At 65.1% G+C, this 868-nt stretch overlaps 1 protein-coding gene across 1 annotated transcript in view; it reads right to left on the bottom strand.

Moving 5' to 3' along the window:
- Positions 1–727, bottom strand: part of CPLX3 (complexin 3) — a gene marked incomplete at its 5' end in the record, with an annotated part of 16498 nt that extends 15771 nt beyond the window's left edge. Inside the window, one exon of the mRNA XM_009334143.1 lies at positions 615–727. Within this exon, the coding sequence (XP_009332418.1) occupies positions 615–727 (113 nt within the window). The remainder of the gene's footprint in view (positions 1–614) is intronic.
- Between the last annotated feature and the right edge of the window lie 141 nt (positions 728–868).

Genomic DNA, 868 nt, shown 5'->3' with positions numbered 1-868 from the left:
TTCATCCCTGCCTGCACGGGGCCGGCTTGCCTGTGCTCCTGCTTGCTGCCCCCCGACAACACAGCTCCTTCCACGGCGTCCTGCTCCCCTCCTCCTGGTCCCCAACCCGGACTCAGCCCCTCCGCACACCCTCGGGGGCTTCCTCCCCACGGCAGCCCCGGCTCCTCCAGACTGGGGGTCACTGGTGGCTCTGGGATGCAGCAGGGACATCAAAACCATCTATCCATCCATCTATCTGCCTGCCTGCCTGCCTATCTCCTATCCCTCCCGTACAGACCCTGTTCCGACCCCCCTTCTTTCTCCCAGCAGCCTTTACAACCACAACGGCGGGTAGTTTTGAAACGCAATCCGACCATCCATCACCTTCCCGGCTCTGCCGGCAGCTCCAAAGGTGCTCAGAGCTCTCCCCAGCCGCAGCGGGTCCCCCATCCCCGCTGCTGGGAAAGCCCAAGCCCCTGCCCCTTCTGCCTTTCAACCTCGCTAAGCCCTGCGAGGGACGTTGCTTCTGTCGGGACACGGGGTCAACCAGGTCTTTGGTCTGACACGGTGGGGATGCTCCAGACCGAGCCAGCTCCCCCCAGATTCACCTCGGCAGAGCCCCGGCGGATACTCACGGCATGAGGCTGAGCTTGATCCCAGCTTTCACTCCTTCCCGCTTCTGCACGTAGTTAGCGGGGATGATGCCCTCCCGGCCCACCTTGTTCTTCGCCTTGTACCAGTTGGGATCCTGGGGGACGGCAGGGATGTCACGATGAGCCTGCGGCCCCCGGAGACGGCAGCATCCCAGCCCCGGAGCCCACGGGGGTGTCAGCGCTGCCCCTCCTTTCCCAGCCAGCTGCCTGCGTGGCCCCAAGCACCCCGGCACCCC

The sequence above is a fragment of the Pygoscelis adeliae genome, unplaced genomic scaffold (genome assembly GCF_000699105.1).
Source record: "Pygoscelis adeliae isolate BGI_AS28 unplaced genomic scaffold, ASM69910v1 Scaffold861, whole genome shotgun sequence".
In the NCBI taxonomy this organism is placed as follows: Eukaryota; Metazoa; Chordata; class Aves; order Sphenisciformes; family Spheniscidae; genus Pygoscelis; species Pygoscelis adeliae.
Note: the sequence above shows the minus strand (reverse complement) of the source record. Positions and strands in the feature narration are given on the sequence as shown.